The 16,638-nt window shown below is 39.6% G+C and overlaps 1 protein-coding gene across 2 annotated transcripts in view; it reads left to right on the forward strand.

The window, feature by feature from the left end:
- Nucleotides 1-14,837, forward strand: part of LOC133561240 (myoD family inhibitor domain-containing protein-like) — a 97,395-nt gene extending 82,558 nt beyond the window's left edge. The window contains exon 6 of one of the 2 annotated variants that reach the window (XM_061914579.1): nt 11,130-14,837. In XM_061914579.1, the coding sequence (XP_061770563.1) occupies nt 11,130-11,389 (260 nt within the window). In that variant the 3' untranslated portion in view covers nt 11,390-14,837. The remainder of the gene's footprint in view (nt 1-11,129) is intronic. The other variant, XM_061914580.1, reaches the window with a different exon arrangement.
- Nucleotides 14,838-16,638: the final 1,801 nt, after the last annotated feature.

The following is a 16,638-nucleotide window of genomic DNA, read 5'->3' on the forward strand; positions in this document are numbered from 1 at the left end:
GCCGTGCGCAACCCGAGGGTCCCTGGTTCAATCCCCACCTAGTACCAACCTCGTCACTTCCGTTGTGTCCTGAGCAAGACACTTCACTCTTGCTCCTGATTGGTGCTGGTTAGCGCCTTGCATGGCAGCTCCCTCCATCAGTGTGTGAATGTGTGTGTGAATGGGTAAATGTGGAAGTAGTGTCAAAGCGCTTTGAGTACCTTGAAGGTAGAAAAGCGCTATACAAGTACAACCCATTTACCATTTATCATTTAAACCCAAATAGGGGAAATTAGATCATCTCCCACGGCACACCAGACTGTATCTCACGGCACAATACTGTGCCGCGGCACAGTGGTTGAAAAAGACTGGTCTACACAGCGGCGTTTTAAAAATTCATAAATGTTACTTCTTGAAACCGATACCGATAATTTACGATATTACATTTTAAAGCATTTATCGGCCGATAATATCGGCAGTCCGATTTTTTAATAAAGTTCCAATGCTCATTTTTGGTTGTTCCATATGTATATTATCTGATTTAAAATTGCATTAAAAAGAAATTATTTTTAGAGAGTAATGACAAGCAAGTGGCACGATTCGGTGGGATGACCCTTCTGTATTTTTATTTTATTAAAACTTTGTTGATCACAGGAATATAATTTATATTTAAGAAATATCAAATAATGTCAAAAAAACATAACAATGGAGGCAATAGGAAATAAAAAAAATCAGACAAAGGTATCGATGACACATTTATACCCCCACTCACCTTTTAATTGCGGCACGCATGGCCACTCCTATTTATCGCACTCCTGTGGTGTTTTGTGCGTCGGGTCGTCTTTGCTGTGGAGGCCGTGGCATTGTCAGGTGCGGAGCCGAGGTGAGTCCAGTAATGACCGGTCCTGCTCCTGCCTGCGAAGATAGGTGTGACCGCCTAACGAGGGCAGAGAGCACGGGGTGCCCATTAAAAGTCGTGACCAGCCTTCCTCGGGGCCCCTCACACCTCTCTGGGCCCTCCCGCCCTGCATCCTGCCACGCCGGCCCGCCTCGGCCCTCATTAATGAGCAGCCTTCATCTGCATCGTCCACGCTTTATCAGTTCACACGTCCATCTTGAGGTTTGTACCCTAGATTGAGTTGTGCGTTCACACGAAGCAAGAAAAGTAGGCGGCCTGATCTTTATTTGATGATTTGCCACACTTGAATTATGCATCAGGTGGAGTACGACTCGCGCATCCTGCCGAGATGTTGCACACATGTCGTAATTGGTAAAGAGGGTTTGGAGAAGGTGGGTGGGGGAGGGGGACGCGCACCAGCAGCTCAACAAGTCTTGCTCATTATGGCTTTTGTGTTGACTGCTTTGCAGATGCCAGCTCTTGGCGTCAATATGCTCCAGTATTTATTTCCCGGCGGAAAAGGGAAAAAAGCCAAGCTGTTGTGTTTGAGTGTTTACACGGATTAACATAATCTGTTTGCCTGTGAAATTAGCCTCCTAAACAGGCCCGCTGAACACAAGACATAAAAAAGGCGTGAGCTACAAGGAGCTAGCTCCAGGGATTGCTTGTGTTCTTTGGCAAGCGTGATAACACCATCGGGGGTTTCCGAGGGCTTCTTCCCGGGCGCCGATTTCGTACGGGGCGGTTCCCGACATGATGCTTTTGCTTAATTGTGTGTGTAATCAACACGGGTCCTCAAGCTGCTTTAGTTGTTTATAGCTGTGGCGAATGCTGAGTCTTTCATTTGATGAAAATGTGTTTTAATCCAGTGGTTCTCAACCTTTTTCAGTGATGTACCCCCTGTGAACATTTTTTTTAATTCAAGTGCCCCCTAATTAAAGCATTTTTGGTAGGGGTGGGCAAATTAATGCGTTAATTACGAGTTAACGCCGACAATTATTTTATCGCACATTTGCGTATGTTGTTTACATGCTTTTATTTTGTTAACGCCTTTTCTTAAGAAGATGGCGTCGCCCGGCGTGGAGGGGCTCTTGGTAAAGATGGAACATTTGGCAAAAATACCGAACAATTCTGCAAATGTCATGGCTGGCTTACAGCGTGGTCACTCCGGGATCACTTACGACCGCCAGACAATTCTGGATGTGGATAGATCGGGCCGTTTTGGACTGAATGAGGCGTGCTTGCTAGAGCGGCTAGCTAGCATGGGAATACTTTGCCGGCTACATCCAGCGGCCTGTGAAGCAGCGGAGTATATGTGTTGTCCGTCTATTTATGAATAATGCAGACCAGGAGTGTTGGCTGAGTTCTTAACGTTTGCTTTCAGAGCGTGCATATCACAACATACAAGATGCCGTCATGGCGACACAACCTATACCGGGCTACCGCGCATGCTCCTCACTCCTGTTGCATGCTGGGTAGGGTAATTCTTTTATTCCCTGGCTCATAACATCACAATATAGTACCGTGTATATGATGCCTTCAGTTTATCAAAGCACCAAGCAAACAATCCGAAAATTCCCATCATATCAATTCCTAGATATGGTCATACTTATTTTAAGTGCACTACGCAGAATAAACACAACATTATTAATATTGCTACTCAGGATAATTTGATCCAAAATTCCCTAAAACAGCCCACTACCCATAATATAGGTTTTTTAAACATAAGATCCCTGATAAAAAATGTTTTTCTGCTGTTACCTCAGAAATTGCCTGTTCAGATGTTATGATTGTGGCTCAGAGATTTGTATGTCGATTATATTTATTTTCCATAACAAACAGGATAACTTAAATACCCTGGCAGTGGCAATAAGCTTAAATGTTTGTATTTACATTTTTGGAGTTGATTTTCATCAAATATGCTATTTAACTGCTACTGTTTAACAAGGACTGATTTAAATTGTGTTTGCACAACAAATGTTTTGGCGCTTTTGTTCATGTGGGAGAATATTCCAATAAAGGTGCACTACACACTACTTTGGAATTCATTATTGGGCTTTGCGTATACAATGCAGTTAATCGTGATTAATCGGAGAAATAGTGCGATTAACTTCGATTAAAATTTTTAATCGTTGCCCAGCCCTAATTTTTGGTTGAAAAAAAAAAAAAGAAGTAAAATACAGCACTATGTCATCAGTTTCTGACCTATTAAATTGTGGAACAGTGCAAAATATTGCTCATTTGTAGTGGTCTTAATTGAAATATTTGGATAAAAATATATAAAAATAACTAAAAACTTGTTAAAAGATAAACAAGTGATTCAATTATAATTAAAGCGATGGACGGGACCGCTTTGGCTGCTGCCCCCGCGGCCCAAGCCCGGATAAACGTTAGCTAGCCGGCAGCCATCTTAACAAATATTTCACACAAGGGCGAAGCACAACTAATGTTAATATTATTCAAATATTGTGTCACTTGCGCGTTTATGTTATTATAAGATTATATACTGGGAGCGCACGGCGACCATTTTAAAAATGTTTTTCAGCACAGCGGTTCTTTGAAGGCTAATAAAATCAAAACTGGACCATTCATTGTCCTTACTGTAGCATAAAAAGTGCAGATGTCCTTAAAACGCCACAACAGTCAGGCACCATACGTAAGTACCCAAAATAAAGAATAGGGGAACCAAAAGCAATGGATGTGGAGCAGGTCTAACATGATACCGTATTCCGTTTATATTTACATCTAACACAATTTCCCAACTCATATGGAAACGGGGTTTGTAGTTTATCATATTCTTGAAAATACAACCGAGATCCAATCACAGTGTTTATATGTGTTTTAGAAAGCTGGTACCAAGCTAGTTCACACATTTAGTTTTCTATAGTGCATGTAAACATACGGACTGATCCTTTGACCATAAACCTTTTGGATGTCTCCCAACTGTTTCTTCCAAGGTGCTTTTGTCCCTCCTTTTGCAAAAGTCCCCACTTTCTTGACATGAAACAAAAGTTGTGTTTGTGTATCCGTCCAGCGGTTGCTTCCACTGTAGTGTCCAGTCCTCATGTGTATGACCGCCTCCGTCCTCGCTGCAGCTCTTGTAAAATCCAGACTAATGGCTGCTCTTCAATTATACATCCAAGTGAATAGCCGAGCCGTAATGCTTGTGTTGTGTTTTTTATTTATCATCTTTACAGCTTTAGATTTTGAACCCTCGTGCCTCTGCCCTCTGGGTCCTTCAAAGTTTGTTAGGCTGAGCTTTGAGGGTTTTTTTTATATTTTTATATTTTTTTAAGGGCCCAAAGCGCTCTACTAGGCACCTCGCGGCACCACAGTTGTCTGTCCATATGTTTAATAGTAAAGGAGCGCCATCCCAGCGTCAGATCAGCATAATAAGATGCATTAAAAGTTGAGTACACACGCGCTTATATCACAGTAAGCCCTGGTCAGCTCTGCACCCCTCCGAGCATAAAAAGAAGGTTTGTGGGAGAGGAAAAAAGACTTTGATTAATCAAACATGAGCATCCAGCAGTCTTTGGCTTGGCGTGCCGTCCGTCCTCCATACTCTCCTGCTTTCCCCTTCGCCTCCAACCCAATCAGTAACAGCCCCCTTCGACAGCTCGAGATGAGCTGATGAAAGTTATGCAAATGTGGCCTGTTTGTAATACTGTTTTTTTCCCCTTTTTTTGGCCGGTGCATCGTGTCTTTTTTAAAGGGGAACATTATCACAATTTCAAAAGGGTTAAAAACAATAAATATCAGTTCCCAGTGGCTTGTTGTATTTTTTGAATTTTTTTTCAAAATTTTACCGGTCTCGGAATATCCCTAAATAAAGCTTTAAAGTGCTTGATTGTCGCTCTCTGCGAAGATACTGGCCATTTCCCTGTGACGTCACACAGTGCTGCCAGTGTAAACAAACAATGGGAATACCACAGCAAGATATAGCGACATTAGCTCGGATTCAAACTCGGATTTCAGCGACTTAAGCGATTCAACAGATTACGCATGTATTGAAACAGATGGTTGGAGTATGAAAGTATTGAAGAAGAAACTGAAGCTATTGAGCGAATAGCTATTGACGCTATTCATAGCCATAGCATGGCCGAATAGCTGCGTTAGCATCGCCGGTAAAATGTGCGGACCAAACGATCAGGACTTTCGCATCTTGTGACACTGGAGCAACTTAAATCCGTCGATTGGTAAGTGTTTGTTTCGCATTAAATGTGGGTGGAAGGAAACGTAATATAGTTGCAAATGCATCTGCAGGTTATCCATACATCTCTGTACCATGTCTGCTTTGGCACCGCCGGTAAATAGCATGTTAGCATCGATTAGCGTAGCATGTTAGCATCGATTAGCGTAGCATGTTAGCATCGATTAGCTGGCAGTCAACATCTTTGTGATTTCTGTGACTTTATCGTTACAAATGCATCTGCAGGTTATCCATACATCTCTGTGCCATGTCTGCTTTAGCACCGCCGGTAAATAGCATGTTAATGTCAATTAGCGTAGCATGTTAGCATCGATTAGCTCGCAGTCACGCCGCGACCAAATATGTCTGATTAGCACACAAGTCAACATCAACAAAACTCACCTTTGTGATTTTGTTGAATTTATCATTGCAAATGCATCTGCAGGTTATCCATACATCTCTGTGTCATGTCTGTCATCGCAGGTAACATGTGGAGCCACTCTGGCACAATCAATGGGGGTCTGGCGGCAGATTTCTTGCCAGTGGTGCAACTTGAATCCCTCCCTGTTAGTGTTGTTACACCCTCCGACAACACACCGACGAGGCATGATGTCTCCAAGGTTCCAAAAAATAGTCGAAAAAACGGAAAATAACAGAGCTGAGACCCAATGTTTACAATGTGTTGAAAATGAAAATGGCGGCTGTGTTACCTCGGCGACGTCACATTCTGACGTCATCGCCTCCAGAGCGATGAACAGAAAGGCGTTTAATTCCCCAAAATTCACCCATTTAGAGTTTGGAAATCGGTTAAAAAAATAGATGGTCTTTTTTCTGCACCATCAAGGTATATATTGACGCTTACATAGGTCTGCTGATAATGTTCCCCTTTAATACTCTGAAGCAGTGGACTCTGGTTCAAAAGTACACTACGGTAAAATGTGGATAAGTGACACTTGTTTGTGAGATCAAGCAGGAATTCTGATATTGATAACCAATAATCAACTATGTCTATCATGTGCAGGGGTGGGCATCAAATCCAGTACTTTTTTTGGGCACTGACCAAATCCTGCTCGTCCTACAGGGCACTAATTTACGTTACGGTACCTGGGTTGCGCGTGACATCACGTTCAGTTGCCGGGTCCAACCACTAGTTTAATTTGATACTAACCAACTCCCGATGGTTAGTATCAAATTTAACGTGTTTCATAACTGCCATTCGATAAACTCACGGACCGACTGGTGTTGGCTCGCTACCTTAAATGCTAACATGAATATATATATATATGTATGTATGTATGTATGTATGTGTGTGTGTGTGTGTGTATGTATGTATGTATGTATGTATATATATATATATATATTTATATATATGTATGTATGTATGTATGTATGTATGTATGTATGTATGTATATATATATATATATAATACATATATGTATAAATAGAATGTATTTATATATATGTACATATATGCAAGTATATATGTAGTTATATATGTGTATATTAGGGGTGTAACGGTACATGTATTTGTATTGAACCGTTTCGGTACGGGGGTTTCGGTTCGGTTCGCAGGTGAACCGAACGACACGGACATATGAGTAGCGCGCCGCACGTTGTGTAAACCATGCACACCGAGGCAGCATGAATTAATTTACGTGGACCCCGACTTAAACAAGTTGAAAAACTTATTCGGGTGTTACCATTCAGTAGGGGTGGGCGATATCGCAAATTTGGGTATCGATACCGATCCGATCCGATACCGGCCAGTATCGATGATACCGATACCGGAAGTGTCGTCATCTGATGAGGGGGGGGACTTCGGGGTATCGATACTTTTGAAAAACAATTTTGTACTTTTGCCTTCATCAATTAATTATGATAATAATACAACACAGGACAATGATTTAAGTCCAAAAAAAAATATTTATTACAAAAGTAATATCAATAGCAATAAAGTAATGCAAATAAGGTGCAAACAACTACTGAACCTGGCTTGTGGCCTCAAAACACACAAACACTTAAAGTAAATAACAAAACTCTTGTTATTGAACAAAGTTGTAAACATGAACACAAAACAAAAGAACTGAGAAATTCAAATAATAAAGTAATAATATCAATTACAATAAAGTAAGTAGTGCAAATGAGTCGAAAACAAATACTGAACTTGGGTAGTCGCCTCACAACACACAAGAACTGAAGTAAAAAAGAAAACACTAGTTATTAAACAGTTGTAAAAATGAACACAAAACAAAAGAACTGAGAAATTCTTATGGTTATTTTAGTGCAATAAAATACTTTACAGTTTACAACCAAGACATTAAGTCGCACTGGAAACGCACGCGCGTGTGTGTGTGTGTGTGTGTGTGTGTGTGTGTGTGTGTGTGTGTGTGTGTGTGTGTGTGTGTGTGTGTGTGTGTGTGTGTGTGTGTGTGTGTGTGTGTGTGTGTGTGTGTGTGTGTGTGTGTGTGTGTGTTTGTGTGTGTCCGAGTGCACCTCGGAGCCAATTATACTGATGTGTGTGCGCCAAAGCACCAAGCGTCATGTTAATTGTATTTATTTTATTTCATTTTGGGTTGAAGATGAATTTTTAGAGTGTTTTTAAATCTTGTTGGCGACCCATCACTAGGGAGGAGGGTGGAGTGGTGAGGAGCGCTGCGCTCACATTTTTTTAAAAATCAGAGTGATTCGCTTAATTTGGTGAAGTATCGATACCATCACGCCGGTATCGATACGATACCGATACTATCAATACTTGGTATCGATACGCCCAGCCCTACCATTCAGTGGTCAATTGTAGGGAATATGTACTGTACTGTGCAATCTACTCCTAAAAGTTTCAATCAACCAAAACCACAACAACACACGGCATGCTAGCAACGACTGGGCTGTGATAGACTGACCACACCTCCTCTTTTCACGGGACATGTCCAGATGGACTTTCTTAAATGCCTCGAATCTCCGGCATTTTAAGTTATGCTTGTGTGTATTTTCAATGTACGTTCAGGGTTAAGAAGGGGTTAAAAAAACAAACAAGTGTTGCACACAGCGTTAACATTGGTGAGGGCGGGGCAGAGACCGAGAGAGCGAGAGAGTTATTAAAAATGCGCATGTGTCGCCAGTCTCTGCTTTTTATCCTTTGATTAATCAGATTACATTTTTTATTATCTATAGCAAGGGTTTCAATTACAATAAAGTAAGTAGTGCAAATGAGTCGAAAACAAATACTGAACTTGGGTAGTCGCCTCACAACACACAAGAACTGAAGTAAAAAAGAAAACACTAGTTATTAAACAGTTGTAAAAATGAACACAAAACAAAAGAACTGAGAAATTCTTATGGTTATTTTAGTGCAATAAAATACTTTACAGTTTACAACCAAGACATTAAGTCGCACTGGAAACGCACGCGCGTGTGTGTGTGTGTGTGTGTGTGTGTGTGTGTGTGTGTGTGTGTGTGTGTGTGTGTGTGTGTGTGTGTGTGTGTGTGTGTGTGTGTGTGTGTGTGTGTGTGTGTGTGTGTGTGTGTGTGTGTGTGTGTGTGTGTTTGTGTGTGTCCGAGTGCACCTCGGAGCCAATTATACTGATGTGTGTGCGCCAAAGCACCAAGCGTCATGTTAATTGTATTTATTTTATTTCATTTTGGGTTGAAGATGAATTTTTAGAGTGTTTTTAAATCTTGTTGGCGACCCATCACTAGGGAGGAGGGTGGAGTGGTGAGGAGCGCTGCGCTCACATTTTTTTAAAAATCAGAGTGATTCGCTTAATTTGGTGAAGTATCGATACCATCACGCCGGTATCGATACGATACCGATACTATCAATACTTGGTATCGATACGCCCAGCCCTACCATTCAGTGGTCAATTGTAGGGAATATGTACTGTACTGTGCAATCTACTCCTAAAAGTTTCAATCAACCAAAACCACAACAACACACGGCATGCTAGCAACGACTGGGCTGTGATAGACTGACCACACCTCCTCTTTTCACGGGACATGTCCAGATGGACTTTCTTAAATGCCTCGAATCTCCGGCATTTTAAGTTATGCTTGTGTGTATTTTCAATGTACGTTCAGGGTTAAGAAGGGGTTAAAAAAACAAACAAGTGTTGCACACAGCGTTAACATTGGTGAGGGCGGGGCAGAGACCGAGAGAGCGAGAGAGTTATTAAAAATGCGCATGTGTCGCCAGTCTCTGCTTTTTATCCTTTGATTAATCAGATTACATTTTTTATTATCTATAGCAAGGGTTTCAAAAGTGTGCCCCGGAGGACATTTGTGGCACACAGCTCATGTTTTAAAGGCCCACTGCACATTTTAAAAAAACTATTGAAATAAACAAAAACATAAACAAAAGTGAAATAAAAAATCTTAAAGGCTAAATGTAATTTAGAAAAACTTGCAACGTTTCCTAATAAAACAAAGCTGTTTATTTTTTTTTTTCAAACTGTCATTGTTTAAAACACAATATTGAATCCAAATCGATGTTATTATGAATTATTGACCTATCCAAGTTTCCCATTACCTCACATCAAATATTCCACTGAGAAAATTATTTTTGGTGGAAGATTTAGCAAATTTGTTAAATAAGTAATCAAAAAATGTATATTTAGTTTTTTTCTTACTGTACCGAAAATGAACCGAACCGTGACCTCTGAACCGAGGTACGTACCGAACCGAAATTTTTGTGTACCGTTACACCCCTAGTGTATATGTATGTATGTATATATATATATATATATATATATATATATATATATATATATATATATGTATATATATATGTGTATGTGTATGTGTACATATATATGTGTGTATATATATATATGTGTATGTATATATATGTATTTATATATATATATATAAATGCATATATATATAGAATGTATTTATAATATATATATATATATATATATATAATGTATTTGTATACATGTACATATATGCAAGTATATATGTGTATGTATATGTATGTATATATAAGTGTATGTATATATGTATATATATATATATATATATATAAGGGCTTCACGGTGGCAGAGGGGCTAGTGCGTCTGCCTCACAATACAAAGTTCCTGCAGTCCTGGGTTCAAATCCAGGCTCGGGATCTTTCTGTGTGGAGTTTGCATGTTCTCCCCGTGAATGCGTGGGTTCCCTCTGGGTACTCCGGCTTCCTCCCAATTCCAAAGACATCCACCTGGGGATAGGTTGATTGGCAACACTAAAATTGGCCCTAGTGTGTGAATGTGAGTGTGAATGTTGTTTGTCTATCTGTGTTGGCCCTGGGATGAGGGGGCGACTTGTCCAGGGTGTACCCCGCCTTTCGCCCGATTGTAGCTGAGATAGGCATCAGCGCCCTCCGCGACCCCAAAAGGGAATAAGCGGTAGAAAATGGATGGATGGATATATATATATATATATATATATATATATATATATATATATACACATACATATACACATTGATACTTACTTTGCATGCAGCCAAACGGCTTTTGGCCAAATAGTTTTGGCCTATTGTGGCGCAACGTTCAAAAAGTTTGGACACCCCTTTTCAAAAGTAAAATTCTGATTGGCACTTGTTGCTTTAACTCCAACTGCCTGCTTTAAAATTTGCAGAAGTATATTTTCTCTCATTTGTAATTCAGAGCGTCTTCTGCGTTTTTAAATGCAGCGTGACCAATTCCTGCCCTAATCTCTAAACACCTTTGGGGTGGCTAATGAGCACATTTGTCATTTGTTACGGGTCAACCCATGCCAGACTGGCTGGCCGCCTCATCAAAAGGGTCCGGAGAGGTGAAATGTTCATCAGAGGTGTACGCCGTGGCTAATCGGCCTATTTGACTCCTGGACGTCACTGGGAATCTTTCAAGCGATCAAGCGGGCACTTTGCATGATAATGCTGCAATTATTTAACAGTCTGTTAATGATTGCTGTGTATTTCCTCATATTTCCTCGCTCCTGCCTGGCCAGCGTTCTAACCCTCGCTCACGCACTAATTTTCACATTTAAATCAAGTCCACTGGTTGTTTATGGATTTCACTCTCCAATTGTCCCGGAAGCAGACTGCTGCGTCCACTGCATTTTGGCCTGCCTCTTCTGCGAGTTCCTGACGCTGTGCAACATGGTGGTGGCGCCGGCCTCCTGCGGCCCGTGCGCCTCCGAGGCGTGCTGCGGCTGCTGCTGCTGCGCCGAGGACATGGGCGAGGACTGCTGCAACTGCACCTGCGACATGGACTGCGGCATCATGGACGCCTGCTGCGAGTCTTCGGATTGCTTGGAGATCTGCATGGAGTGCTGCGGCATCTGCTTCCCCTCCTAGGGAAACCCAGAACAGCCAAACTGGAGCCAGCTGGAAGGACCGCGATGGGGGAAAACTGTTTAATGCGGGTGATAGTGGTTTGATTTTGTACTTTGTATGACGTTTACTGACAAAAATTAGAAGTAACTCCAGATACACTTGTTTTAAACAAAAACATAGTCCGTTCTCTCACTATGACATTTTTGTCTTGGACACTCCTGAACAAAATCTAAGGACTCTGCCTTTAAAGGGGAACATAATCACAATTTCAGAAGGGTTAAAACTGATAAAAATCAGTTTCCAGTGGCTTATTTTATTTTTCAAAGTTTTTTTCAAAATTTTACCCGTCCCGGAATATCCCTAAAAAGCTTTAAAGTGCCTGATTTTCGCTATCTGGGAAGTCACATAGCGATGCCAATACAAACAACTGCTGGATAGCACAGCAAGATACAGCGACATTAGCTCGGATTCAGACTCTAAATTCAGCGGTTTAAGCGATTCAACAGATTACGCATGTATTGAAACAGATGGTTGGACTGTGGAGGCAAATAGGGAAAACAAAATTGAAGAAGAAACTGAAGCTATTGAGCGAATAGCTTTTGACGCTCTTCGGCCATGATTTCCTTAGCATCGCCGGTAAAATGTGCAGACCAGCGATCGGAAGTTTCGCATCTTGTGATACTGGATCAACTTAAATCTGTCGATTGGTAAGTGTTTGTTTGGCATTAAATGTGGGTGGAAGGAAACGCTGGATGCAAATATAGCTACAAATGTACATACAGCTAGCCTAAATAGCATGTTAGCATCGATTAGCTGGCAGTCATGCCGCGACCAAATATGTCTGATTAGCACATAAGTCAACAACATCAACAAAACTCACCTTTGTGATTTCGCTGACTTTACCTTTAGGAATGCATCTGCTTGGGGGCGGCATAGCTCGGTTGGTAGAGTGGCCGTGCCAGTAACTTGAGGGTTGCAGGTTCGATCCCCGCTTCTGCCATCCTAGTCACTGCCGTTGTGTCCTTGGGCAGGACACTTTACCCACCTGCACCCAGTGCCACCCACACTGGTTTAAATGTAACTTAGATATTGGGTTTCACTATGTAAAGCGCTTTGAGTCACTAGAGAAAAGCGCTATATAAATATAATTCACTTCACTTCACTTTGATTGTCGCAGGATATCCATACATTCTTGCCATCTCTGTGCCATCTCTTCGTTGCATCGACGGTAAAAACCAAACGAGGGACTTTCGCATCTCTTGACACTGGAGCAACTTAAATCCGTCGATTGGTATGTGTTTGTTTGGCATTAAATGTGGGTGGAGGGAAAGGCTGGATGCAAATATAACTACAAATGAGGCATAACGTTGCAATATATACATACAGGTAGCCATGTTGGGATCGATTAGCATTCCGTGCTAATCGATGCACATTCTACGTAAATCAACTTGAATCCGTCCCTGATGGTGTTGTTACACCCTCCAACCACACACCAACGAGGGATGATGTCTCCAAGGTACCGGAAAACAGTCGAAAAAACGGAAAATAATAGAGCTGATTCGACTTGCTGCGTGTAATGTGCTGGAGAAAACTGCGTTGACTACCCAGGTGACGTCATGTTCGCTCCGAGAGCGATAAAAAGAAAGGCGTTTAATTAGAGTTCGGAAATCGGTTAAAAAAATATATGGTCCTTTTTCTTCAACATCAAGGTATATATTGACGCTTACATAGGTCTGCTGATAATGTTTCCCTTTAAAAACCAACATCTGCATTACAATCTGGGGTTTGTCATTTTCTGTCAGGCCTTTACAATTCTGACCTCTACAAGGCACCATTGCTGCCAAGATTTTACTGTACGCCATAAATAGTCAACCAGTGACTCGTTTCAACAGTTTTGGTTTTTTCTCCGATTAATTTTTTAATTTATTTTAGTGGCTGATTTCGGTTTTTTTATTTTTTTAACAAACAAAATCGGGAAAGCCAATGACAACATAAAAGCTGCACCGGAGTTTTTCTCAAAACGCAAATCAAATTAAGTTTTTATTTCTATTTTTTTTTCTGTAGCCCCGATCTGATATTGATATTTGATATCGGTATAATTGGTACCCTCTATTTGACAAGGAATAGTCCTCCCATATTATTTGATTCCGTGATACGATACAAAGGAGTAAGCACAAACAATAGCAATGCAAGTGCTGGTGAGAGAACGGAGCTGTCTAAAGTTGGGAGTCTTCTCTAAAATGCTCGCTCTCCACATACGCGTCTGTCCACTGAAACCGAAAGTTAACTTGGTGTGTTTGTTGAGAATACCATAACACCATTAGAACTAGAGGGACATATGTGTGTGAGTGTACAGATAAGGAACAGGGTTCAAACATGGTGCTTATCTCTTTCAGCAAAACCAAGGCCAAATCCAGTAACTAATAAGACGTTCCATTTTGCCCAAAGCAGGGAAAATATCCCCCTCACAGACTGATATAAGCAAAAAACAGTCAGGGAATTATACCGGGCTGCATCTAAAATATTCGATATAAGAAGTCTGATACAAGCTGCAGAAGAAGTGACAAAAAGCAGCAAGAGTGAGCAGCGATCCTTTATTTTTTCCTCTCGCTTGCACTTTTAACATGGAGGATTACATATCTCAAATAAAACTGTTTTCTAAACTAGACTTTCAATCAAAGCAGGAGGTAATAAAGGAAGATCTCCATCAAGACAGAGAGACTTTTAAAACTGAAGAAAGATAAGGAAGACTTCTATAAACAAGTTATCGATGCTTTTGATCAGAAGGAGCTGCGCACAGACTTCATTTATAAGTAAAGATAAGACCATAATAACGTTTTTTTTATTAAATATGCTTATCATGATGGTATCCTTACATCACACTCAAATTTATAAGCGCAGGCCTAAATTTACCGCATGCCTTTGGTAAGTGCCGGAGTGAGAAGAGGTTTTAAATTAGCGCCCCGGCGGCAATTCAAGGAAATACGGTAATCAAACCAACATACCCACAGTATCACTTGATCAAGCCATTCCTTTTTACAAGTCCACATTTAAAAAAATGTTGCATGATTTATGCTGATATCTGATCAATATCCATTATGGCCAATTGTCAAGTTATGGAAATTGCCCACACAACATCTCTTTATAGCCAGCTGATTTCTGTTCAGGAGTGTATGATCTCGTCTCTTCTCGTGTTGTTTAGTCTCTGTAAAATGTGAGTGTTCATGTCCTCATCTCAAGGGTTGTACTGCACACAATGTCTTGAAAAGAAATGGAAACAAAAACAGTCAAGATTCTTGACTCTGAACACAATTACAGCGTTGTCATCTTTTTTTATTGCAAAACTAATGAAGTCAAAGTCTTTCTTTATTAGCACTGTCCCTCGTTAGCGCCAAGTGTTAACAGATTGTTCTAATGTCAACAAACACTGTGCACTATAGCAGTACATTTGGTGTACTTTTCAACTCAATTCATCTCAATGAAATTTTATTCCATCATTCAGTTTGTTGTAGTGTTAGGAAAACACAATACAGTCAATGTGAATATTTCATGTATGTAATTGTGTGCATATATATATACATACACGTGTGTGTATAGGTATGTGTGTATATGTATGTATGTGTATATATATATGTGTATGTGTGTGTATATATATATATATATATATATATATATATACACACACACACACACACACACATTTATATATATATACACATATACATATATATATATATATATACACACACACACACACATATTTATATATATATACACATATACATATATTTATATGTATATATACATGTATATACATATATGTGTGTATCTATATACATGTATATATGTATGTATGTGTTTGTGTATATATATATCATATATATGTTATATATATATATACATATATATATATATATATATATGTATATATACACATGTGTATGTATATATAGGTATATATATCCATATATACATGTATGTGTTTAAATATATATATACAGTATGTATAAATGTGTGTTTATATGTATGTATATATACATACACATATATATATATATATTTGTGTGTGTGTATATATATGTATATGTGTATATACACATATGTGTGTGTTTATGTATATATACATAAATACATATGTGTATCATATTTATGTGTATATATATGTTTGTATATATATATGTATATATAAAAAGGTATATACTTTATGTATATGTACATGTGTGTGCGTGTATATATACATATATATATACACATATATATGTGTGTGTGTGTGTACATATATGTGTAAATATGTAGATATATGTGTATGTATAGATGTAATGTACATGTTTATATGTGTACAATGTATAATTATACATATATGAATACATGATGTTCATATGTGTATAATGTAATATTATACATATATGTATCCCTGCATATATTCTGTATGTGTATATATATACATATGTATGCATATATATGTGTGTGTATATATATGTGTATGTATACATTTATGTATACATAATATATATGGTTGTGTGTGTGTATATATATATATATATATATATATATATATATATGCATCTATATGTGTGTTTATAAGATTGTTTACTTTTGCAAGTAATTTGATCGTTCCCCCCTTTTTTTTTTTTTTTTTACAATGTGTTTGCTTAACATTAAAATAAAGAAGAATTTTGTTTCTTTGCAGTCAAAGTACTTTCCGGAGAGTTTAATTAGCCAGACTCCATATCCTATTGGAAGTGAAAAAATGTGTATCGAGAAGTCCTTTTTTTTTCCCAGGAAAAGTGTGTTTTCAGCTCCCAGGAGGCTCACCTGTTGCCTGTCAAGCAGGATCTCTATGATGTCGTGACCAAAAAAAATAAAAAAACTACGCACGACCCAACACTTTTATTTTGAAGGAGCTTTTAGTGAGGTTCCCAACAGGGAGCGGTGCCCCCCTGCTGGGCCGTACAGCCGTCTGACCTTCAGCCGACACCACCCCCAGTTGAGCCCTCAATTAACCTGAGCGTCAGCCCCCCTGCTGGAGGGGAGACGCAAAGGTGATGCCGTCTCAGACCCCTTTTATCATATTTCTTGCCTGGTTTCACTCACGCATTCTCAGAAATTATTGTCCGCCCCGCCCTCACCAAATGTATATAATCACACGGGAGTTCTTCTGTTCACTTTTATCCACAATTAGTCCAAAAAGTATTGCCAGAAACAACTTCTAGGTAGTGTGCTTCGCTGACCTTTTTACAAAGTCTCCCACCTTTCCACTCGCCGCAATC

Source organism: Nerophis ophidion, linkage group LG10 (assembly GCF_033978795.1).
Source record: "Nerophis ophidion isolate RoL-2023_Sa linkage group LG10, RoL_Noph_v1.0, whole genome shotgun sequence".
Classification (NCBI taxonomy): domain Eukaryota; kingdom Metazoa; phylum Chordata; class Actinopteri; order Syngnathiformes; family Syngnathidae; genus Nerophis; species Nerophis ophidion.